The 23,415-nt window shown below is 38.2% G+C and overlaps 1 protein-coding gene and 1 non-coding gene across 2 annotated transcripts in view; one reads left to right on the plus strand and one right to left on the minus strand.

The window, feature by feature from the left end:
• METTL15 (methyltransferase 15, mitochondrial 12S rRNA N4-cytidine) overlaps nucleotides 1-23,415 on the minus strand; it is a 373,387-nt gene that overhangs the window by 100,244 nt on the left and 249,728 nt on the right. The window contains exon 6 of the mRNA XM_067038072.1: nucleotides 10,331-10,394. Within this exon, the coding sequence (XP_066894173.1) occupies nucleotides 10,378-10,394 (17 nt within the window). The 3' untranslated portion in view covers nucleotides 10,331-10,377. The remainder of the gene's footprint in view (nucleotides 1-10,330; nucleotides 10,395-23,415) is intronic.
• LOC131760724 (U1 spliceosomal RNA) lies at nucleotides 20,510-20,673 on the plus strand. The gene has a single exon (XR_009336821.1). It is a non-coding gene; the product is annotated as a U1 spliceosomal RNA (small nuclear RNA).

The raw sequence follows: 23,415 nt of genomic DNA on the forward strand, positions 1-23,415 counted from the left end.
TATACAATGGGATATTACTCAGCCATATAAAAGAATGAAATACTGGCATTTACAGCAACATGGATGGACCTAGAGATTATCATACTAAGTGAAGTAAGTCAGAAAGAGATAGAGAAATATTATATGATATCACTTTTATGTGGAATCTAAAAAATGATACAAATGTACTTATTTATAAAACAGAAACAGACTCACAGACCTAGAAAACAAACTTATGGTTACCAATGGAGAAAGGGGGAGGGGATAAATTAGGAGTCTGGGATTAACAGATATACACTACTATATATAAAATAGGTAAAAAACAAGGTTCTACTGTATAGCACAGGGAATTATATTCAACATCTTGTAATAAACTATAATGGAAAAGAATCTGAAAGAGAATATATGTGTGTGTGTATATATATATATATATATATATATACATATATATATATATATAACTGAATCAATTTGCTCTGCACCTGAAACTAACACAATATTCTAAATCAACTATACATCAAAAAAATTATTCAGCACTTAAGTTACTTTGAAAAAGTTACCTAACTTCTTTAAATCAGGCCAGTCTCATCCCAGAATCCTTGCACTTAACTTACATTAAGATTTGTGGGATTTATTTTATCAACTTTTTTTGGTGAAAAAATTAAATGCTAGAGCTATTATTAAATAATAACCCATTGTGAGCAATTTTCATATTATAAATTAATATTCAAATTATGACTGTAATGATTGTGAACTAGCCATAATATGAATATCCAACAATCTATTTAATCGTTTCTCTTTCTCAGGACTTTAGTTTCTGACTCACAAGTGGGGCTTTTCTACTTAGCAACACAAATAACTAGCTCACCAGTTTGATTGGGTATGCAAAAATACAGTGAAATAGATGTTGAAAACTAGATTGATTATCATTAAATTCCCAAGTGTGGCTTTCCATGGAGAATAGCAATATAGCTACAGCTCTCCATCCCAGCCCTCACTAATTGCCACAGTCAGGTATCAAAGAGACTTGGCAAAAGCCTCCATATCTGTCCAACTTAGGCACGGTTGACAAATACACAGCCTTAGGAGCAGACCTGAAGACAGACAGATATGCCAACTAAACGCCAAAAATGTTGCCAAGTCAGAAGGTTCTCTTACGTCTGTCAACTCCACAGGTGGGCAATGAACTGACATGCTCTGCTAACATGTGGCAAGTTTCCAAACCCAAGGCTTCTCTTCCAATTGAAAACCAATTAGGCTGAAAGTACTTGATGATTGAATCCCTCCTCTCAGAACATCCACAGTCCTATAAAATTCCAACAGATAATTACAGCAGGAGTAAAAGAGATGAAACTTAACAGTGCTTATAAAACACATCCCCAACTACCCAAGGCTTTGTGATGTTAGTAGTGTTATTGAGTACTCACTAAGACCTTTTCTCCTCTGCCTCCCACTGGTGCCATACAAAGGGATAAAGGAGGAAGACAGATATAGAGCCCCAAGTGAAGCACTGCACCAAGTTCAAGTTTAGGCACACAATCAGATATGTTACTCTAATAGACAAAATTCAGTTAGTCTAAACTGCATTAACTGCTTGGCTTGAGAATGAGTTTTCCTGAGATCTCATGGAGCAGATCTGCCCCATGTACCCCTCCATCTCTCCTGTCGATATCCTGGATACATGCCCAGCATAGTGTACTTTCATTATTATTATTATTATTATTATTATTATTTTTTTTTTGGCTAGCAGAAAGCTTAGTGGAAGGATTCTCAGAAAAATGTAATATACGATAGGCACCCTCCTGGGATTTTCTAGGAAAGAAGTACCCTTAACAAAATTGGAAATATTCATGCATGTCTTAGTCCTTTTAGGACTTAGTCCTTCAATTGTTCCCTCCACGGATCCTAAAAATGTTACAAATTATTGCAAAAAAGAATATGCTTATCCCGCCAAGACTCTGAACAAGGATCCAGAAACTTCTAATAAAAGGTGACAGCTTCCTCTTTTCTGCCCCCACTCGATCCTACGCAGACATCCACCACAACACCTTAGCACCTTGTGACATTTTTTTTTGCATTCTGCACACACACACACACACACACACACACGTGCATACACACACAGACAATTAATGTTTCTAAAAGTACGTGTCTACACCGTCAACATCAGACTCGTGGGAGTGGGGTGGTTGATAAAATCGTTTCCTGGCACCAACTCCAGCCAGGCCAGCTAAATTAGAATATTTGGAGAATGGAAAGTGGTATTCAGTCAGACAATAAAGTCTGACAACCATGATGCCTTGAACCCTAAACCTCTCAAAGGCAGGGAATATGTTTCGGCTAGAAAGGAGATATTTGGGACCAAAGCAACGACGTTTGAGATCTACCAGGTTACCCCACCTTACTCAGGACACAGGCACTGGTCCTTTCTGCCTCCAAGGACAAGCCCAGCCTCACTTGGCCTGAAAAGTCCTTCTGCATCCTATACGTCTTGTTAGAAACCCTGAAATATTTCACTATAAATATGAAGCTCCTGGTTGGCACAGTGCAGAGTTCATCATTCTCATTGTCTGGGAAAAGGTCTTCAAGCAAGAAGGAAAACTGGGATAATAACAGAATTGAGTTCCTGGGTCATTTTAAGAAATTACTATGAAAACTAATCACAAAAGAAGTTCCTACTATAATGTAGGCTGGAACTTCTTAAAATAGGAGTAATGAACTGGGTTTGTTCATTTTTGATTCATTCATTAATTCATTTTTCATTTATTCATTTTAAATTCAATAAATATTTATTGAGCACCTCCCATGTACCAGGCACTAATATTATAACTAAGGATAAACAAGATAGACAAAGACTCTGCCCTTGTGTGGTGAAAATTTGGTTCATTTATTTACTTATTCATTTGATTAACAAATTTACTAAACACACTATTTGGAAACAACTGGGATGGACACCGTAGAGAAGCTTTAGAAAAATTATGCATAGGCCATGGCCTCAAGCAGCTTTCAACCTAGCTGTGGTGTCAGAGATCAAAATGATTGATTCTCATACTGGGCAAAATAAAATGAATACTAAGTACAAGAATGAGATTACTTCTGGGACTTCCCTGGTGGTCCAGTGGGTAAGAATCCATGCTCCCAATGCAGGGGGCCCGGGTTCAATCCCTGGTCAGGGAACTAGATCCCACATGCCTGCCACAACTAAAAGTCTACATACTGCAACTAAGAAGCCTGCATGCTGCAACTAAGAAGCCCACGTGCTGCAACTAATAGCCCCCATACTGCAACTAAAGATCCCATGTGCCACAACTAAACATGACTCAACGAAGATCCCGCATGACACAACTAAGACCCAGAACAGCCTAAATATATTAATCAATTAAAAAAAAAAAAAAGAATGAGATTACTTCTGACTAAAGCTGACCAAAGAGGAAGGGTCTGAGCCAAGCCATAAATTGCAGCAAATTTTGCAGTGCAGATATGAGAACACTCATCTGCTGAAATAACAGGGAAAAGGCAAATATGCCTATCTATGCCTATCTAATATCTGAGAAAAGGTGTAACAGGATGGGCGTTTTATAGGGTGGGTTTAAAAGATGGAGAGAGAAACATCTGAACAGATTGAAGAATACCTGACTATAGATTTAGTCTCTGTTGCAACTCTATATGTGAAGCTTCTTCTTCCATTTATTCACTCAATTCAAAATATTCATTAAGCACCTTCATATAACAGTGAAACAATTAGTAAAAATGTCACCTGTTGTAGCTAAGAAGACAGAGAATGTAGTAATGAACTCTTGGACTTGAGTGGTGAGATTTCCAGGCAAAACCTTCAAGATGCTGGACTGGCTCTTATTGGCTGTATTTGATAAACTGCTATAAATAAGAAGGAGATGTTCTAAAGAAAAACTAGCTAGTTTATAAGCAGAACACAGAAGAAATATAGAGGGTTCATGATTTTCTCACAGGGTACATAGCACTGTTTTTCATCCCTAACCTCTCTGGGAAGCAGAAAATGTCTCAAAATAAAACACTGCTTGGGGACAAAAGATCAAATCACAGATGTGACCATAAGATCCTTTATAAAGATCTGTGAAAGAATTAAGGCAGGGCCTAGTAGAACTTCTCTGCTATACTAAAAGCCTTATAAGGGTATTAAAGTTGTGGGTTTTAGCTCATGGAGTAAAATTACATCATATTCATAGGAAATCCACAATGTTTTTAATTCAGCTGAAATGGCAATGTTCTGTTCGTATAGATTAAAAGGAATTGAGACTGTAGAAAAAATGTCTTAAAATTGTAGAAAGACTTTTGTGCCCCCAATTCTCTATAGGCAGGAAGCAGGAATATTGTCCAATACTCTCTTCAGAGGAACAAAGGAGGGTGAAAAAGAAACAATATGCTAGAGGTCTTAGCCAAAAGCCATGGAGAACAATGGACTGGGAGCCATTTCCAGGGAGCAGAACTAAAGTCTAACCAAAGAATATTCCCCATCTCCAGAGTAGGGGAAACTGGCAAAATTTGCCCATAAAAAGTTTAGAATTGCTATGCATCAGTAACTGCTATGTACAGTCTATCCTTCCCCCTTTCCAAATGAGAATATTTATAGGTGATTCTATTCTATATAGTGATTCTATTTCATCACTATATGGTAAGTATGTATAGGGCAGATAACTTCTTTTTCTAGTATATAACTTTCTGGATCAAAAAGAGTTTATGTGAACCTGATGTAGATCAAAACACCCTAGACTTCAAGCATCATGCCAGAACTTGAGTTTAGGAGGGTCTTGGAATGTAAGTGAACATCTTCTGCATGTGACATCATGTTGGTAATTGTGGCCAGAAAGCAAACTATGGTAGATTGTTTGAACTAGAGAGCCCTAGGATTCCATGCCTGCCTATATCCATGGTTTTTGATCATGTTTTTTCACTCTAACTGTGGGCTTGTTTAGACCGGTGGGGAATAAAATCTGACACCAGCAAAGACTTGAAATAGTTCTTCTGCATCTCTTTTGATTCCTGACACTGCCATTAGAACGTATCTGGACGGACTAGCCTACTGGAGGTAATGAGAGACACATAGAAAAGAGTCAAGTTGTTCTAGCTGAACCTATAGCAGATCGGATGATCCCTAGTCAACGTGCCAACTGACTGCACCTGCCTGAAAAAGCCTAGCCAAAATGAGCTGAGCCTGGCCCAGATCAGCAAAACAATTCAGCCAACTTGTAGACTCATGAGAAGTAATGGACACTAAGTTTAGAGTGGTATGTTACACTGTAAAAGCAAATCGAAACAGACAGTATGTAAAATGGAATCTATTTGCCATCTCAGTACTAAAAGTTCCCTTTGAAGAAGTTTAATTAAGGAAAATTTGAAAGATCCTTAGTTAACAGATTTATCTTATAATGATACTATAAAATCTCAGCCAGATAGATACCTCTAAATTTACAAACAGATTAAACAGTAGCAGAGACTACAACTGATACAAGAATTCAATAAGTCAGTGTCTGAATCACTGAAAAGAGCCATGGTCAGAGATGTGATTATTCTATCACAGCACGGCCCAGTCTCTTCAATGCAGGATGATGCCCAAGGAGACCATCCAGTCCTTAGAAATAAGTCTAGTTTAATTACATTTGGTAATTACATACCTCTAATAAAAATCACAGGATGAATGGGGTTTCTTAGTGGGATTAGAGAAGAAAGAATTGATCTATGAGACATAATCAAAGGGGAAACCGACTAGTTTTATAGTCTGACTCTGGTTGGGGAAGTATGAAAAATGAGTCATCAAAGATGATCACAACCCAGTAATTAATTTGCTTAAAAACCTTCAATGGCTCTTTGGGAATTTATGTGATATCCCTCCAAAGTCTAAGCTCCATGAAGGACTGGGTCATTAAAAATCAACATCATTATCCTCACAAAAGTTAACATCTATTGACTGCTTATGTTTGTTATATGTCAGGCAGTATACTTCATTAACTGTCTTGTTTATGTTTACAACAACCTGAAAAACAGGAACTGATATTACCCCCATTTTACAGACAAGGAACTAGTCTTGGGAGCTTGAAGTGACTTGCCCAAGGTCATCCAGCTAGGACACAGTAGAGCCAGGGTTCAAACAGTGGTCTGTCTCGTACTTCAAAGTACTTACTCTTAAACATTACCTTATTCTGCCTCTTATAAGACACTTATTAGCTCCCCAATGCCAGCTCAGGTTTGGCAAACAGTAGATACAATACATATTTGCTGAATGAATAAATTTTTTAAAAGGAATAAATAAAAAGATAAATGAACAAATGAGTAAGAAATGATAGCACCAATGACAGAGACAAAAAACTGAGAGGAGGACCTTAGACCTTATTTGCTAATAAGAAAATGGTAATTCCTCCATGTGTCCTGGAAGAAATTAACAGGAAGGAATTTGAGAAAGAAATTAAATGAACATCGGTTTTTGACATCGTCAATATAAAAGCAACTAGGTTATTTGGAGCGACCTTTGTTTATGTGGAGGTAAAAGGCAAAAACAGAGGGAGAGCAGGTCACCAAAATGAGTCAATGGACGAGGTCTGGGAGTTTACTGCTGAGAAGGAATATTTCCCCAAGTCATGGTCACATATGGTCATACTGTAAATCATTCTTCCCAGGGGTGCACCTGCTTCCATGTGCACTGACCCTAATTAGCTATAATTCATTGATTATGTCCCTATATGTACTATTCACTGTGCCAGACCCTTCATATGCATTCCATAATTTAATTCTCACAGCAACACTGTGAGATGAATATCATTCTATTTTTATGGATGAGGTTCAGTGAGAGAAAGATCATTCAGTTAGAAAATGGTGGAGGGGTTCAAACTTAGTTCTTCCTAACACTACAACCCTTTCTTATTTTCTTATACTATACAAACAGAACTGCCAGGTAACTGACTGAAAGAGAAAAGTGGCCTTCAATGGGCAATGTTGAAGGAGAAACACTTTTCCCTTCCAATACATTTCCAAGGAGAGAAAAGAATAATAAACATGAATGATCATTTCCAGTCAGTTGAATGATTATATCAGTAATTATTGGTCTTTATACTTAATTCCTTAAAAAAGAAAGAAATACACCCAACTTTGATTAAACTACCACAACACCGTGAAGGCTATGTAGCAGAGAAAATAGCGTGGGCAGTTTTTCTTTTCCAGCTCAGTATCTTTATTCTTTTGCATCCTCAGTTGCTATCCAAACAACTTATTTTGCCCATGTAAGACTATATGGTTTGACTAAGAATTTGGTCTTCTCAATTGTAATCCCTTGGATGGCACAAAACGGCATTCTCCATGAGATGGATGCCACGTCATATAAGGTTTGGGAACAGATAGGTAGAGTCTTTCCTACACCCATAGTTACATATGCTGGTGCTGATGGAAGGATTTCTCCATTCCTAACAAGGGCTGGGAGAGAGTCAAGAATTCTATGATGAGCACCCTATGGAGAAACAGTTTGTTGTCCAAAACAAGTCAGACTAATAGTCTGACTCTTTCCTGGAGTGTCAGTATAGATTTCACTGGACATAAGTGTCCTCATTCCCCCTTTTAAAGTATTTTTATAATACTTCCAACAATGTTCCAAGGCACTTCTGACTCTCATCCTTCTTCATTTAAGGACACACATTATGTCCTCTAAGATACTATAGCTTTCTGATGGCAGGGACTCTATAAATAGGAGTTTGGGTGTTGCAAGATAAAACTGAGAAGAGAGTCTCAGTTTGAGGGAATTTATTATACAAAATAGGGCAAAGTAAACAATGGGAGGCAGATCTGGCTATATTTCTGACAGTCCAGAAGGGGTGGAATCCATGCAGGGAAGAGGTAGCAGTCCAGGCAGAGGGGGCCAAAAAGTCAGGCAGGTAGAACGTGGTGATGAGCATTCCAGACAAAGTTAATATAAATAGGGGGTGAGCACAGAGAGTTAGCATGGCCCCAGTGGGGCCTGGACTTTAGGAATAGAACTCTAGTCATCAGGCTATGAGAAGAGGGGTCTGTTGGTGACATATACAGGCCCCATTCTCAGAAGTACCAGTGTCCTGGAAAAGAAAGACACAAGGGAACAAGACAGAAGCTCTAGTGGTGATTTGACCTTACGAATGGGGAGGAGTTAGGCTTGTTAAGGAGATCATGCCAGATCAGAAGGGAAATTGAAGTCCTGAGCCCCTAAGCCAAATTGAGGGCAAGATGTCTCCCAGAGTCTATGTTCATATTCAGCTTACCTTAGAGAGCCATCTTTATGGTTTAGAGGGATTAAGTCGGCCCCTATTGTGACTCGTAGATTATGGAATTTTATATTCCACCACGGTTTAAGTCTAGAGCCCTGAGCATGTAGAAGACATTTAATTATAACCATCTATACTAAGTGTATTCTATGTGCTAGGCACTAGTCTAGGTGCTTGACATGTGTTACTTCATTTAACTAAATCCTAAGAAATATACACTATTATTCCTATTTAAAAGGCAAGGATCCCAAGGATCACGGAGGAGTTTGTTGCATAGGGTTTTGGGGTGGGGGGGTGTCGAAGAACTGTTGTACACTTTAATTATGGTGAGGATTGCATTTGTCAAATTTTGGAGTGAGTTTTACTGAATGTAAATTCAATTTCAATAAACATGACTTTAAAAACTTTAAAAAGAAATGACAAGGAATCCAAGGCCAGGTAGGTGTAGTAAATTGTCCGAAGTCATGCATTTAATAAATGATGATGCTGGAATACAGAAACAAATAGCTTAACAACAAAACCCGATCTTTAAAGGAGATTGCCAATCTTGGTCATACATTTTTGTACAACAACTATTTGCTAAATTCTTGTTATGTGGCAAATTCTATGCTAGATATTATAGGTACCATCTATGCCCTTAAGGAGCTTAGATTATAGTGGGAAGACAGCTGCATTAAAGACAGTAACACTTACCCCTGGACTCTGGTGGAAGACTAGAGGGCGTTATGAGAGCACTTGATGCTGGGACCCAATACTCGCCTAAAGTGAGATCTCCTGAGGGAAGTGATGGAAGATTAGTGGTCATGAAAGCAAAGGATGGAGAGTAAAGGGGAAGAAACAACTTTATCAAAGCCCCAGAGGCAAGAGAAAGCATGATTTCTTTCAAGTTACTGAACAAAGCTTGTGGACAGGAGTGTAGGGTGTATAAGTAGATGGGAGGAAGAGAGAAGAGATGTCACCACAGAAGTGGCTGAGCCCCATTATGCAGGACCAAGGAGGCTGTACCTCCCGGGACTCATCCTGATGAAAAAGCCAGGAAAGGATTTGAAAGTCACATGACCAGATGTGCAGATGGGGAAAATATCCTGGCTTCTATGTGGAAAGGATGGATGAATGGATTAATAGAAAACCAACTCTTAGGACTTCCCTGGCAGTCCAGTAGTTAAGGCTTCATGCTTCCACTGCAGGGGGTGTGGGTTAGATTCCTGATCGGGGAACTAAGATCCTGCGTGCCATGGTGCGGCCGAAAAAACAAACAAACTCTTGCTCTTCACACTCCATGAAACAGGCCCAAGTAGGGTTTAATTGCTCCTGCAGCCCACCTGCCCCTTAGTCTTCTACTGGGGCCTAGAGCCCAGAAGACAGCCCCCGAGGCTGAGTCCACCATCAGGAATGCTATCATATAGAAATAATGAATGGTTTTCATTTAATGGTTGTTTCCTTTCATACTCTGTATGGCCCCTCATGCCCCCATCCCAGTCAGGTGGCCTCCATTGGTTTCTGATTCTCCATGCCCAGGTTTTATGGCTCTGACAAGTCATCTACAACCCTCCACCGCGGCTACCTCGAAAACATTTTTCTGCTCTCTCTGCATCCCTGCAGTAGACCCGCAGATTATGGCTCAACAGAGAAAAAGAAGCACAGAAGATGTCTGGAATGTTCGCTGTAATCCCAAACATGTAAAAGGTCTTGGCCTTATGTGATAAATCATACCTTCCACATCTGTCAGTGGAAGAATTGAAAGGGGCACATCTTTTCTTCTGTGTGTGGCCAAATGGTTTTCTCCCAGCACTAAACAAGCCCATTTGAAGCAAAGGTTGGCAGGGGTCAATTCCTTTATCATCGCACACATTTTAACTAACCAGTTGGTCAAAGAATATAAAGCTCTATAACTGCCAACAAAGAGAGAGCTTTGAAGAGCCTTTCAGAAGGAATTATGTACACAAAATTCTAATTGTTGCATTGATTTAATGCCCCTCTTTGTGTTCCTACAACTTTCTTATAATAATTATGTACCTTCTCTACACTTTTACCCCATCTTATCTTTATGTTTAGAACCAAATAGGAAAGAGGGGCTTATAGTAGTTACCCACCTTAGGTACCTGTAGACTAAGCAAGAGGTGATGACTTTAGGTCTTTTTCATAAGACAATGCAGCCTAGAAAAAGAAAGGGCAAGTGTTTAGAAAGAATAAAACAAGCAATAGGTTAGATATTTTTACTTCTTCTCTGTAAGTTAAGACATTTTTGCTTATTAACAAGGTCATTTTAAGACAAGTTTATAGCCATTATGACTACAAAAGTGATTCATTATTAGCATTATACCAAAATGACAGATGCAAATGCCAGTAGGGAGAACATTCTGAGCAATTTAAAGGGTTCTAAAAATCCAAAGCATTATGTCTAGGTTTCTCATTAGCCTCATATAGCTATGACATCCCGCCTGTAGTCAATATTCTATCATCCATGCTCAAAATCGACCTGATTTCAAAAAAACAAAAGAAACCTTCAATCATTTTCCTGAAGTAGAGAGAGAAAGGAAAGAAGGAAGGAAGGAAGGGAGGGAGGGAGGGAGGAAGGAAGGAAAGAAGGAAGGAAGACGGAAGGAAAGAAGGAAGGTAGACGGAAGGAAGGGAGAGAGAAAGGGGAAGAGAGTCAGGCTACTGATTAGGCTACAGTGATATAATACAGCTCATGCACTTTATTCATATAGGAATGTCCCTGAGCTCGTTTGTAGTCAATTTACTTATATTTTAGGTACAACTTTAATGAGCGTGATTATCTAGTTTCCCAGTCCAAGGTATCCTGGAGGCAGCAGGTCACCTGGGAGACACACACGGGCAGCATCAAAAAGTGACAGCTGGCAGTGCAAGAGTTGATGAAGAAGACAGAAAACCTCTGAAAAGTTGATACCGGAGCTCCAACACAGAGCCCTGCACTCAACAGGCTCTATTACAGCCCTCTAGAATAATTTATGATTGAGTCATCAAGACAAGATCAAATTAGAATGTTCTATTTAATAAAGCCAGGAAATATATATATACATTTTCAAAGATGTTCACCAAAAATAGTTTAAATGAACCTATTTTTATACATATGAACTTTGTAACCAGAACAACTCATTTTCTTAATGTTCGAGATGGATAGTTAACATTTTACTGTATGTTGGTTATGTCCTCATTTTAATCTCGAGCTACCTGCTCCTCCTGCCTCTCCTGCCCCTCAGTGACCAGGGAGCCACACTCCGGAAACATAATGTCATTATGCTAATACTACCGTAAACTTAACAAAATTAGGTAGGTAAATTTACTACCACCTCCCCAAATAAAAGCACACATTGCTACCCCAGCCCCAAATATATGACTCCAGAGTTATTTATGCCGCTGCCTGCTGCCAATCGTATGCAATATATGTTAGTGTATGTGCTGACCAAATTTAAATTCAATTTTAGCAGGCCACGTAAGAAGACATCCTTCTAATCTAACAGTCTGAGTTTTTGTGACTCAATTTGTCTTTGAATCCCTTGAATCAGAATCTCAAGATATCAAATCATTGTCACCCAATTGAGCTTAACTCTTGAACCTGGAAGAGGAAGACAATAGATTGACTGGGACCTTGAAAATGGAGCAAGAACCTACATAGGTGATGTTTTGCATGGTTCTTTCCACAAATGTTAAAAATGGAAAAATCAGGGTCACCAATGCCAAATCAAACTTGAGATAAGAATTCTGCTGTACTAATGGTCAAGGTTTCTACACACCATCAATACTTGAAGTAAGAGTAAAAAAGAATAAAAGAGGGAGAATGGTAAGTGTACAAACACCAAGAACCACCGTCCACTTGGGGATAGCATACCAAATTTTTTAGCATAGCACAAAGGAGGAAAGAACCCCATGGAGAAAAGCTTTACAAAACCATTCATAAAAAGTCATGGTCAGTGTTATAGGTTGGAGAAAGGGGGCATATCAGTCAGGATAATGCTATAGTGATGGACAACACCCAAGGTCCAAAGCTTAAAACAACAAATGTCTCCTTCGTTCTCATGTCACAGGTCAGCTCGAGCTCTGCTCTATGTTGCCTGCCTTCCTCACTCCAGGATCTAGGCTCACAGAACAGCTATTATCTGGTCATTGCAGTTCATAGTGACAGAAGGAAGGAGAGGAAGTACTAAAACATATGTTGGTCCCTAGAACCTCTGCCTGGATGACTTTTAAGAGAGTAGGAAGTATAACCTTCCTGCAGGGAGGGGTTTCAAATACTGGTGTGCTGGAATGCAGTCACTACAGGCAGTAGGGTAAAAGTGCCAAGAGGTCCACCAAAGATCAGGGCTTTTTGAACTTCAGTATACACGAGAATCCTGTGGAGAGCTTTTTTAAAAAAATATACTTAAAAAAATGTTTTTAAATATATTTTTGGCTGTGTTGGGTCTTTGTTGCTGCACGTGGGCTTTCTCTAGTTGCAGCGAGAGGAGGCTACTCTTCGTTGCAGTGTGTGGGCTTCTCATTGCGGTGGCTTCTCTTGTTGCAGAGCATGGCTTCAGGTGCACGGGCTTCAGTAGTTGTGGCGCGCGGGCTCAGTAGTTGTGGTGCACGGGCTTAGCTGCTCTGCAGCATGTGGAATCTTCCTGGACCAGTGATCAAACCTGTGTCCCCTGCATTGGCAGGCAGATTCTTAACCACTGCGTCACTAGGGGAGTCATGGAGAGCTTCTTAAAACACACTTTCTGGGCCCCACTCTCAGCTATCCTAATTCAGTAATCCTGGGTGGAGCCCAAGAATGTGCATTTCTTTATAAACAGGCATATCTCATCTTGTGCTTTGCTTGATTGCACTTTGCAGATATTGTGTTTTTAACAAACTGAACGTTTGTGGCAATCCTGCCTCAAACAAGTCTATCAGGATCATTTTTCCAACAGCATTTGCTCACTTCATGTCTCTTGGAACATTTTGGTAATTCTAGCAATATGTCACACCTTTTCATTATTATTATATTTGTTATGGTGATCTGTGACCAGTGATCTTTGATGTTACCACTGCAAAAAGCTTATGACTTCTTGAAGGCTCAGATGATGGTTAGCATCCTTTAGCAATAAAATATTTTTAAATTAAAAAAAAATGCACATTTCTAACAAACTCCTAGGTGATGCTGATGTTGCTGGCCCATAGACCATACTTCGAGTAGGAATGATACAGAGCTATTGCTGGGAAGCAGCTGTCCAAACAGACATTATGTGTTCCAACCTCATCTTTGCATCTAGGTGGGGACAAATGACTGGTTCTCACCAAAGAAATATGAGCAAAAGTGATGCGTGTCACTTCTTGAATCAAAGTGGTTAAAAAGAAGTGCCTTTTTCTCTCACTTCCTTCTGCCATATGCTTTCTGCTTTTTGATGCCTGAGGCAACATTATAGCTCATGTTTGAAGTTAAAGACTTCATCAGCCTAAGCCACCATCCCCCATGGACAAGAAGAACCTACATCAGATTACTATGGGAAAAAGCATAAATTTCTATCATGTTAAGCCATGAAATATAGGGATTTGTTTTTTACAGCAGGTAGGATTACCTTATCTAACCTTGGAGAGACTGGGAGGAAGGTCAAGAGAATCTTGACCCTCTGTCCAATATTTATCATTTTTCTCTCCTTCAGTTACATGAGAAACCTCTCTGCCTCTTTAACTTTTACAAATGTCACCTCCTTTGATCCTCCTTTATTATATCTGTTTTCTTTTCTAACTCACTGTGGTAACAGAAAAAATTAAATGGATTAGGATTATGGGGTGAAAAAACTCAGAATCACTTTAATTCCTGTTTAGGGCACTAGCTTAGTACCTTAATAATACACTTATTTATAGTTTATTCATTCATTTAACAAAACCTTACTCAGTGCTAACTTACATATAGCTAAAACAGCCCTGTCTCCAAAATTGGCCTGGGCATCACTCCTGGTCCCTCCCATAACCATGGCAGATATCGAAAATTAGAAGTGCTTTTTCTCACTGAGTCAAGAGAAAACCTCAGAGTCCTTTACAGCAGGGTGCTCCAAATGGCCACGACCAATAAATCCATAATGGTGGTTTTGCCATGAAGGAAAAAAAAGACAAAGCAATATGTATCCAAGTCATTTCTATTTGTATCATTTTTATCAATAAATGGATTTTTCCAATGATGTTGCAAAAGGTTTGGTCTCCTGTGGTCACTCGTTTCAATCTAATTCTAATATGTTTTCTTGAGTAATGGAAGCTGTAAAGACCATACTACATTTGCAGCTAAGTTTCCACACCGATTGAAGTTCCACTAAGCAGATATGCCTGCACAAAACTTGAAATGCAGAAATCACCAATGTGAGATAGAAGCCTTATATGAAGAGACTGGACCTTCGGGCAAACACTACTGCAGAAGTGTTTGGTTCTCCTGAGGCAGCAGTGAGGAAGGTTTTAGGGGCCAGGACCTGGCATCAAAGGCACAGAACAGCAGGTGTCTATGGCAGACAGGTTTCTCTTAACAAGTCCCTAGTGTGGTTGGGCAATTCATCAGGTTCCTGAACGAGCAGGACCTACTCTTGGTTCCACCCTTAGTTCCGGGCAAGATGCGCTCCTGTTGAGACCAATATTTTAGAGGCTCTTTATCTGGCTCTCCTCTGGCCACCTCCCCTCCCCCACAAAAAAACAAAAAACAAAACAAACAAAAAATACTGAGTGAGAAGTATGTGGGGTCAACAGGACATACTTAACTGGATTTCTAGCCCCAGATTGTGGCCTAGGAACATGGACCCAGATTCCTTACTCAAATAGCTCTAAGCTTTCTGCCAGGGCCTGTGTGGGCCTCTACCCTGGGGCTGTTCTAGGAGTGGACCACAGTGCCAGGGTGGACACCTTTAGGTCTGAGGGCGGCTTGTTGCCGGGAGTATACATAGAGCTTGGACATGTGTGCTATAGCGTCCACAGATATGCAGATGAGGGTACCCTGCAGCTTAGAAAGGAGACAAAAATGGGAAGAGAAAGATTGGGAGTCTGGATTGGGGGATGGGGTCATGCTTTTCCCATGCCACTATGCTTTGTTGAGCAACCACAGGAGTCTGAGAATTCTAGTCAATCTTGACCTTCCAATGTCATTTTGGAGGTACATTTCTCAAGGTGGGAACACAGCACATATTTCATTTTAACAGTTTGAGCTTATGTTTAAGTGTTAATATTTAGAGATGTTATGTGAATATCTCCTTGTACTCTTGGCCCAGATCCCACAAATTCTAAGGACTACTTAGTTCTCTAGGCTGTGATGCATTCTGTAAGCTCCTTCACGTTCTGTAATAAACCCCTTTCTGCCTAAACTATTCAGAGTTTATTTTGTTCTCTAAAACCAAGAACCCTGGTTGTTACACTTCTCTAGATGTTTAGAAAGGGCCTGTATTTTCCTCTTCTTGTAGATAAGTCTACATGAAGTCCAAGAATATGGTTTTCTTTCAGTATCAACTATAGCTTCTTCTATTTGTTGTGACTCTTCCTGATCCCAAGGCTCTGTTACTATAGAAGAGAAGAGTATTCAAGGTTGAATGAGAGCCTGGGTTGGAGACAGCTCTAACACTTACCAAGTGTGCACTTTGAACAAGCCATTTTTAACCTCTCTGAACCCTAGCTTCTCATCTGAGAATTGAATAAGATAGTGTGTGTACATATACTTCCATTGAATAGCCCTCTGCTGATGTAACATTGCCATTACTGGAACTAAAGAAAAGAGTTAATAATAGCTGACTCCAGGGGTATATTCCCTGTGGTGTATTCTCAGATGTCCTTTCTTTTGTTTACTTCAAAAACCTCTGCTCCAATCACTTCCCTCTGGAAAACCAATTCCACTGTCCTAACTTATGACTCCATTAGGAAATGTTTCTAGAAAGTCATTCAAATGTTTCCATTTGCCAATCCCATTTTGGTACTTCAAGTTCTGACTCCTTATGCTGAGGAAACCATTTTCTTCCTTGCTTGCTATTTAAACTCTTCAACACTTGTCAAGCATTATTATATCATACTCACCCTACTCTGGGATTTAATCACACACTCCATCCACTTCAAGACATATTCATTCTCTGGAGTATCCAATGACATGATCCACAATATCAGAGATAAGGATTCAAGCATTTAATTTCCTCTTGGATTTTCTTGTTTTTCTGAATCTTTAGGAATCTTTAGAGTTAGTCCTACAGCAATGCCAGTTTAAAAGCTTTCACAACATGATGTATTTCCTTTTCATTACATTTTTCAGATTAAGAGACTACTACAGCAGTCGCCTATGCTAGCAGGAAGATAAGATTTTTGTGGCTCATAAACTTGGAAAATGGAACATATCAAACGTCATTTTGTTGGCATATTTCAATTAAATACCTAAAAATCCATGATGATATAAGCAAGAACTGCATTAGGTCATTTCTATTTTTAAAGAATTTTCTAGTTTCTAATGGTCAGTCTTGTAAAGTTTCCCCCACCAAAAAGTAACTGATTGGAATTGTGGAACCATTGAGACATGGCATCGAATAGTTGGAGCTACATGCAACCTTTGAGAAAGTGCTTTCCGTTTGGGAAACAATCGCTGTACCTATAGGTTCTGTGGCTGGGCACTTAGGCATATTGGCTCCATTCCTTGTCCTTCTTCAGCTCATCTCTCTACTAGAGGGGGAGCCTGAGCCATGCAGTCTGTTTCCCAGGATCCTATATCAGCTGTCTTCTGGCTGAGTTTTGACAAAGGAAGTCAGTGGAAGGAGATTGAATGGGGTGGAAGAGAAAAGCCAGGACATTTCTCCTCCTGTGTCTCTGCTGGAGGCAGCTTCTCAGCAGTTACTTCTCCTCTGCTGTTCCAACTCCTCAGTTCCATTGCTTGACAGATTCATTTAGTTCCACCTTCCATCTGATGACCCTCTAGGCAATAATACTGCTAAATGCTTCATCTTTCTAGCCTACATATGGTAGTGGTCTTCTGTTGTTTAACTTTTAGCTTACCTTATCACTCCCTCTATGTTTCTTAGAAATTCCATCACCTGTGTAATAATTTCCCTAAATTAAGTTCACTCTGTGGAAAAATCTTAAAGTGTTTTCTGCTTTCCTGGTTAGACTCTGATTGATAATATAATGCACCTAATTTTGAAACAATGCACATAACTATTAGTGCACCAATAGGAATGTTAATGAACTTGGATACAATAAGTCACCTTATAGACTTCTCAGGACTTTACGGGAAGTAAAATATAAATTGTGGAAAAAACTGCCCCAGCAAGAAGAGACCAATGGAATTAGAGGTATCAATGGGATCTAGAGACTTGATGGTCATTTTTTTTCCCTCCAGGTGAAATAATATCTAGGTGAGTAGTGAATATAATAACAGTTACTGACCTATTTAAAATTCTGACCTTGGGCCAGTAGGTTTATTATCTAGTATGGACTGCTTTAAGATGTTTTTAAAAAAGTTGATCATTACAACAGTTCAGGGTAACACTTGAAAATATTATGTCTGGTTTGTTAACAAAACAAATGCCAAATATGATATAAACCAACATCATGGAAATATTTGTTTTCATTTTTATCTCGTTCTTTCATTTATTCATTGATTGTCTACCATATGCCAATCACTCCTCTAGGCCCTATAAATATATCCCTGAGTAAGGAAGAAAAAATATCCCTTACATGTGTGGAGCTTATGGCCTGGAGGAGGTGAAGGCAGTGTTTGGACCAATATCAACCAAGAGTTGAAAAACTCCATAGAAAAAACAGCCAATCCACACTTAGATTTTTTTTCTAAGTAATTTATCATCTTAAATTCTAAAAGGAAAAAGAAAATGGCCTTTCTACTTTCTAAAATATAGTAGTACATAAGGGTACTGGATTTGAAGTTTGTCAAGTTTTGATTTGAGTTCAGGCTCTTTACTTTCCTGATTGGTTAAATTATCATGTTTATCAAGGATCCCTCATATAGGATCCTTGAAGTAATTTTAAAAATAGGGAATTGTGTTGAGAATAGAGATATTTAAATTTGGAGAACTGAATTAAGTGAATAGTTCTGCCTCATTTTCACTTTATTTTTGATTCTCAGCAGTTGACCATGATGTGCTTGTGGATTCATTGTTTTTGTTGTTGTTTACCAAATTTGGGAAACTTTAGGTCATTAATTTTTTAGATATATTTTACTGTCTTACTCAATCCCTCCACTCTGTGACTCCAGTTACACTTTCATTAGACCAGTTTATATGGTCCCATGAGTCACTAAGAAAGTACCATTAAAAAAATTCTTTTTGTCTCTGTTCTTCAGATTGGATAATTTCTGCTTTTTTATCTTCAAGTTCACTGGCTTTTTTTTTCATTATCCAATCTGCTGTTAATACAATACAATCATTAAAAAAATTTTATAAGTATACTTGTTAGTTCTAGAATTCCACATGGTTTTCATAGTTTCCATTTTTCTGATGAGATTTACCACTGTACATTTCCTATATACATCTTTTCTTTTAGATTTGTAAGTATATTTATAATAGCTAATTTAAAATCAGCATCTGCTAATTCCAACATCTGAGTCATCTGGGATCTGTTTCTTGTGGTTGCTTTATTTTCATGAGGATTAGTCACATTTTTCTATTTCTTCATATATCTAATATATTTTTTATTTTAGGCAAAACATTTAAGATAATCCATTATAGTGAGTTTGATTATATCATCTACCTAAATAAGTTATTAAGCTTTGTTCTGGCAGGAAGTAAAACTTCTCCTTTATTTAAAAAAAAATCGGCTTTTATGATCTCACAAACTTCCTCTTATTCCTTTAAATACATCTGATCAACTTTTTCCTACCATAAAAACTATCACAACTATAGTTAAGGGCAAAAAGGCTGTACAAATGCTCTGCAACTTAGAAGTCATGGGTATTAGAGTTTGAAATCCATTTCATCCTTTTATTTCAGTGGTGCTTCTATGTGGAGAACCCACTGTACAGAATTGCATATATATTATTTTGTATTACCAATAAAGATCATATTCTGTAAGAAAGTAATATAAATCTTTTTTAAACTATAAATAGTCTTCCCAAATCAATTTGTAAATACATCTTAGTTCTCAAAGCTTAGTGTGTAAAAAAATGATCTTAAGCAATTCCAGGGAAGGAGTCTTATCAGCTTCATGGAAGGCCGAATTAGAGGAAATAAGAACAGTAATTTGGAGGTAAAGGAAACAAAACTACTTGTTAAAACTACTTGTTTGGATGAAATATGTATGAGGACTGAGCCCATATTTGAACACCTGTCCTTTTCCTGTTTGAGCCAAAGATGGAAAACCAATTATTTAATAGTATTTTTGTTATTGCTTTAAAAATAATGTATTTGTTGTACATTTTTTAAAAAAATACTTAAAAGTATAAAAAATGTTTTTATTCTTCTCAGAGATAAATACCTGAACATATTAAGGTATTTCCTTCAAATTTTGATATGTAGGCATACATATATGTGTGTATGGGTGGGTGAATATGTGTCTGGGTGTATGTTGGGTAAAAAATCACATATATAAGACAAAATTGGATTGATGCTCCCAATATAATGTTTTATCTTATATATGTCACTAAAAACATTACATGGGCTTTTCCATATCATTAAGTGGTCTTTGAAAAATGTGATCTTTAGATGGCCAACAGGCACATGAAAAACGCTCAACATTGCCAATTTTTAGAGGAATGCAAATCAAAATGACAATGAGATATCACCTCACACTGGTCAGAATGGCCATCAACAAAAAGTCTACAAATAATAAATGCTGGAGAGGGTGTGGAGAAAAGGAAACCCTCATACACTGTTTGTGGGAATGTAAATTGGTGTAGCCACTATGGAAAACAATATGGAAGTTCCTTAAAAAACTAAAAATAGAACTACCATATGATCCAGCAATCCCACTCCTGGGTATATATCCAGAAAAAGCAAAAACTCTAATTCAAAAAGATACATGCACCCCAATGTTCAGAGAAGCACTATTTACAATAGCCAACACATGTAAACAACCCAAGTTCCCATCAACAGATGATTGGCCTAAGAGGATGTGGTATATATATACATATATATAGATAGATATATATATATATACACACACACACACACACACAATGGAATATTACTCAGCCATAAAAAGAATGAAATATTGCCATTTGCAGCAACATGGATGGACCTAGAGATTATTATACTTAGTGAAGTCAGACAGAGAAAGACAAATATAATATGATATCACTTATATGTGGAATTTAAAAAATAATACAAGTAATACTTACCTGGCAGGGGAGATACCATGATCACGAAGGTGGTTTTCCCAGGGCGAGGCTTATCCATTGCACTCCGGATGTGCTGACCCCTGCGATTTCCCCAAATGTGGGAAACTCGACTGCATAATTTGTGGTAGTGGGGGACTGCGTTCGCGCTTTCCCCTGAAAAAAAAAAAAAAAAAAAAAAAAAAAAAAAAAAAAAAAAAAAAAAATAATACAAGTAAATCTATATGTAAAACAGAAGCACAGTCACAGACATAGAAAAAGTTACCAAAGGGGAAATGGGGTGGGGGAGGGACAAATTAGGAGTATAGGATTAACAGATACAAACTCCTATACATAAAATAGATAAGCAACAAGGATTTACTGTATAGCACAGGGAATTATATTCTGTATCTTGTAATAACCTATAATGGAATATTATCAGAAAAAATAACTGAGTCGCTATTCTGTACACCTGAAATTAACACAATACTGTTAATCAACTATACTTCAATAAAAAATAGAAAACTGTTGGGGATTTCCCTGATGGCGCAGTGGTTAAGAATCCGCCTGCCAATGCAGGACACATGGGTTCGAGCTCTGGTCTGGGAAGATCCCACATGCCGTGAAGCAACTAAGCCCGTGCGCCACAACTACTGACCCTGTGCTCTAGAGCCCGTGAGCCACAACTACTGAGTTCACACACCACAACTACTGAAGCCTGCGTGCTCTGGAGCCCATGCTCCGCAATAAGAGAAGCTACCGCTATGAGAAGGCTGTGCACTGCAACGAAGAGTAGCTCCCGCTCGCCACAACTAGAGAAAGCCCACGCGCAGCAATGAAGACCCAATGCAGGCAAAAAAAAATTTTTTTTGTTAAATTTTTAAAAATTAAATTTTAAATATTAAAAATTTTTTTAAATTAATAAAAATAAAACTATGATCTTTGATAGCTGTCCAACATGTTATTACAAGGATAATTTACTTATCTATCCCCTTCTTATAAGAGATTGTTGTTTCCAATTTTTCATTATCAAATAAATTAAATAATCATTCACATATATGATTATTTCCATACAATATATTTCTGACATGGAAATGGTGGGGTGATGGTTGAGTTAAGATGGCAGGACATGTGGGAACATATATCTTTCTGGGGACATACTCTACAGCTTTCAATAAATTTTCAAATGGCATTTTCAATCCTCAAAAAAGTTAAAAATTATTGCTTATAGATTTCTTAAGTTTTTTGAAGAGGTATATGAAGGAAAAAACAAGGCACAGATTAATGCTCAAGTTCAAAACACTGATCTAAGTTATTGCTAATTTACCCTTCATCAGAATGTGTGGGAATAGAAATCTCGGGGTATAGAAATCAGCATGATTGCAAAAAGGAAAAACAAAAGGTCTATTTAGAGGCATTTTCTCCTTTTTTCTTTGCCTCCTCAGGCCCTAACCACTGCATGGGGAAAAAAAAAAACTGCAGGAAAAATGTCTTAATGCTAGGTTATAAAAACAATGATTAACCAGATAGAAGTGACATCATTGGCAAAAACGGAGATAACAATATTTACCCATTTATTAACCATGTTCTTAGAAGCCTTTAAAAGAAACATTGCTATAGGATTGTCCAGTGTCAGTGGAGTGACTATGACATAGTCCACTGTGATTGGTCCTTTATGGAAAGGATTCTTGGGAAAGCCTGCCTGTAGGATAATTTGGCAATTTTTAACCTAATCCTGATTAATTCAGTCATGCACTGTCTTTTGCATGCTCTTGGACTCCAGGTCTCAATTTATTAATGCCTATTCTAGATTAAAATCACACATATATCTCCATTCACCTCTGAACATCATCATTCTGTGACAGTGATGATGATAAAAATGTGGACAATGATGAATATAGCTAATATTAATCTAGTATTGATATTTAGTATGTGCCTCACAGAAAGCCTTTAAAGTAGTGACTATTATTAACACATTTACAGACAAAGAAACTAAACTATAGAAGGTTAAGTAATTTATCCTGGATCATAGAGCTAGAAGATGCCTAAAGCAGGATTCAAGGCCAAATAGTACTATTCCAGAGCTTATTATGCTGTTTGGCCTCTAAGATGTAATTCAGGAATTTGGTCATATACTCCTCATTTTTCATCCTCTCGTGTTTGTTCTCCCTCAGTTCTCCCACCCAGAATGCCCGCAAATTACTTCTAGATTAAACTACCAGACACTGCAAGCATTTTGCCCTGGCCCAAAAGGTGTGGTCATCTCAGTTCATGACATAGGATGACTTTGACAGACGTTGACAGTCATACCCCTTGCTGGCTGATTGTGGCTGAATCCAGTCTTTTGTGGCCAGAAATGGAAGCATTTATGTTGCAATGGCCCTATCAAAGTTAGAGTTAAACTCTGAACAGTCACATTTTACAGATTATACGTAGAGGTTTTACAGATCATATGTAGATGACTGAATGTCCTGGGCTGGCCAGGAATAGACTCTACATTGTACAAGATTGTTTCCTAAACTTTGGCCATTCACATAATACCTTCATGATTTCTTTCAGTCCTGTGCTATCTCTACCAGTATTTATGTAATATTTTGACTTAAATATACTTATTGTTTTTTAGTTAAATAAATGAAAGTTTATTTCATCACAAAAATTGAAAATTAGTATCATCTAACCTAAATAGAGGGCAATTTGACATGGGGAGGGGGAAGGGTAAGCTGGGACAAAGTGAGAGAGTGGCATGGACATATATACACTAACAAATGTAAAATAGATAGCTAGCGGGAAGCAGCTGCATAGCTCAGGGAGATCAGCTCAGTGCTTTGTGACCACCTAGAGGGGTGGGATAGGGAGGGTGGGAGGGAGACGCAAGAGGAAGGAGATATGGGGATATATGTATATGTATAGCTGATTCACTTT

Source organism: Kogia breviceps, chromosome 7, assembly GCF_026419965.1.
Source record: "Kogia breviceps isolate mKogBre1 chromosome 7, mKogBre1 haplotype 1, whole genome shotgun sequence".
Classification (NCBI taxonomy): domain Eukaryota; kingdom Metazoa; phylum Chordata; class Mammalia; order Artiodactyla; family Physeteridae; genus Kogia; species Kogia breviceps.